This window comes from Drosophila rhopaloa, unplaced genomic scaffold, assembly GCF_018152115.1.
Source record: "Drosophila rhopaloa isolate 14029-0021.01 unplaced genomic scaffold, ASM1815211v1 contig_138, whole genome shotgun sequence".
Lineage (NCBI taxonomy): Eukaryota > Metazoa > Arthropoda > Insecta > Diptera > Drosophilidae > Drosophila > Drosophila rhopaloa.
In genome coordinates this window covers 1005057-1008247 of record NW_025335015.1, presented here as the reverse complement: position 1 = coordinate 1008247, position 3191 = coordinate 1005057, and the positions used below count along the sequence as shown (strand labels likewise).

The following is a 3191-nucleotide window of genomic DNA, read 5'->3' as shown; positions in this document are numbered from 1 at the left end:
CGTCGTATACGTTGGGCTTGGAAGCTTTATTTAGAGATTGCGTAGGCAATTCTTGTTCTTGATTTTCCGCGCGGAATTTTTGTCTACTTTGATATCTAGTAGTGACTTTCAATATATTTCCAGTTATATTTTGTAGATCTTTGATGGTTATCCTTGATAACGCATCAGCTACATAATTATATTTTCCCTTTAAATATTCGACTGTAAAGTCGTATTCTTCTAGTTCGAGCCTCATACGTGTCAGTTTAGAACTGGGGTTGATCATTATCGAATCGATTTCATCCAACTACCGAGAGAACAACTAGCAATTTTTGTATCTTTTTTATTTTTAATGGAATTATGTTATCGTTTACTTTACAAATTTTATATGCAAGATATATTTTCTCTCCAATTTCTCAAACGCATCGCTAATCTTAGCGAAACGTATCAGAATCGAAAAAAATAAACACCTCAACGTACATCCTTCTTCTCTTTCCTTTTTCTCCTTTCCTGTTGGCTGTCCTCTTTGTTTATGGGTATTATTTCATATGTATAAATACAGATTTGCTTATTTTCGCGTATTTTTGTTCTCTCGTGTGTATAATTTTAGTTGCAACCTCAACAGATCTTGTTTGTTGATGTTGTTGATGAGATGACAGATTGGGCTTTCTGTGCTATTAAGGGGGATTGTGGATGTTGATGTTAAATGTGGTGTTGCCACCAGTGTTTTTGTATTGTGGGATCTGGCTGGTTGTGTGTGACTTGGTGATGGATAATAGAGGTTGGGTGAGCAGTCTACTCGCTCTCATCATCATCGTCCTCGTCGGACTCATCCTTCTTGCTCTTCTTGGATGGTTTTTTCGCTGGTTTCGCGCGCTTTTTGGCTCCACCGTTGGCAGCACCGCCACCGCCGCCGTTGGCCTCGAACTCCTTGACAGCCCGATCGTAATCGTCCTTGGCCTTGGCAGCCTTGGCCTCCCACTCCGACTTGCCCTTCCTTGCCCTCCATAATTCACCACCGCGCTTGGCCACCTCGGTGACTTTAATGCCGGGATTCTCCCGTTTGATCGACTCGCGGGCACTGTTGAGCCACAGCATGTAGGCGGAGAGTGGGCGTTTTGGTTTATCGGCCATTTTAGTTTGTGTTTGTTGATACTATTTAACAAGTGTTACAACTAGGTCTTTGTGCTTCGAGCTTTGTCGTTTAATTTTAAAAGAAAATTTAATTTAATTCCCCGTACAATTTGTTCCATTCCATGCCTTTAGTTTAGCCATACTTTGTAAGAAGAATATATTGAAATATTTTTATATATATTTTTTTTTTTTTTTTATTTATTAGCTTGTATAATTCATTCGTCTATAATTCCATTCCATTATATTATGGATATGAATTATTTCTTGAAACTGTCATTACTATTGCTCTACCTAGTATTGGGTGCTCGTCTACTACCGATCTAACTTGTACGCCTGGAATAGTGGATAATACAATTCCCTTTTGGGTGCTTGTGCAATGTATTAGTGGAGAAGTATCTAAATTAAATGTTTCAATATATAAATTTTCTAAACCATAAATGCTCACTGAAGTTGCTGAAACTAATTGCAGAATTCTTTCTTTAAAGTGAATATCCCTATCATACGTGTCTCTAATTGCCTTTAGTGTAGCCATTTTTATTTAATATATATTTTTTTTATTTTTATTTATTCATTTTTATTGTATTCCATTTTCTTATATTTTAGGTGTTAACATTTATGAAATATATTTATGTGTAATCACTGTTGTTTGTGCTGTTTTTATTTTATTTTATTTTATTTTTTTTATTTTGCTGCTTATATTTTATCCAGGTCATTTCCCCGGCTCATATACATTTTTTTCATACAATTAATATGCAGCTTGTAAATTTTGTAAAAGAGAGTGACGCACATGATAACAACAATGATTATCAAGAGTATATGTACCCAATATAGATTGATGTTGCTAGATTCTACCTTGTTGATGACATTGGCAGTGGAATCCACTGTTTTTATGTCCAAAGTCATTTTGGTGGGTTTTGCATATACTTTTATTTTATGTGTATAAAGTGTTTTATTAAAATTATTATGATCTTCTATTGAAAATTTACTTATCGCATTACTGCGCATTTAAATTAACAAACTTCCTACCTAGTTTTTTGCATAGCTTTACGGGCTACACATCTAATCGGGCAGAAAAGGTTCCGCTCAATTTTACAAAATATTATATTATTGAAAAAAATATGCATCGTAGTGCAATCAAAAAAAAATTATGCAACGCAGTGCATGGGTAGAAAAAATTTTGCTTCCAGCTTGGTTGATTTCTCTTTCTTCCTTCTACGTCAACTGGTCGTCGCCGGTTTGGCTACGCTGACGCTCCTTCGAAGGCGCAGGTGGCGGTCGTGCCTCCCACGCTTGAAATCTGCTGCTGCTGTCCTGGGCCTATGGGCTCAGGCGGTACCGGTGCTGGTCTTCGCACTGGTCTTCGGCTTCATGCATGCGGAATTGCATGCCGCAGAGTTGAGAGGTCCGGGGCAGTCGGTCGGGCAGACTTGTGGTCGTTTCGGCAGTGGCTTGGGAATATTTGGTTTCGTTATTAGTTTTTCATTTATTATTTGTATTTGGGTTGCTGAGTGAGTTGTGCCTTGTGGTACTCTTTTTTTTTTTTTTTTTTTTATTTCGCGCGGAGTCCCACGGCCCACTTACCCGCCCAACCGACCGAGGGGCGCAGCCGTGTATCGTACGGCACGATTCGCGATAGGATAGACGCGAGATAGGAAAATAAAGGTAAAGGTCCGGGGAAAAAAGTAATAGTTAGATCAATCTTGTGCCAATGAAGCAAGTATTAATCTTTTTAGGAGCGGCAGAGAGTCAAGATTTGATATTACAGGAAAAAGTCTATTATAGTCAGAACATAATACTCTGAAAGGCTCATGCAAGGCATAGTTAGATCTACAATGATTTAAAATTAGGGGAATATAATTTCTAGTTAATCTACTTGGCACAGAAAAGTTTAGCCGACTTAACAAGTCGGGGCAGTCAATATCACCATGTATAAGGTTATAAATAAAGATAGTACCAAGCATCGTTCTACGGTTGGCTAGGGATGATAAATTAATCAAAAGAAGTCTACTAGAATAAGAAGGTAAGATAAGATTTGCATCCCAGTTTAGGCGCCGTAAAGCAAAAAGAAGGAAGTTGTT

At 37.7% G+C, this 3191-nt stretch overlaps 1 protein-coding gene across 1 annotated transcript; it reads right to left on the bottom strand.

The window, feature by feature from the left end:
• Positions 1 to 693: 693 nt before the first annotated feature.
• LOC123037124 (high mobility group protein D-like) lies at positions 694 to 1207 on the bottom strand. The gene has a single exon (XM_044456623.1). It carries the CDS (start codon positions 1111 to 1113, stop codon positions 775 to 777), a length of 339 nt encoding a protein of 112 aa, XP_044312558.1. The 5' UTR covers positions 1114 to 1207; the 3' UTR covers positions 694 to 774.
• Between the last annotated feature and the right edge of the window lie 1984 nt (positions 1208 to 3191).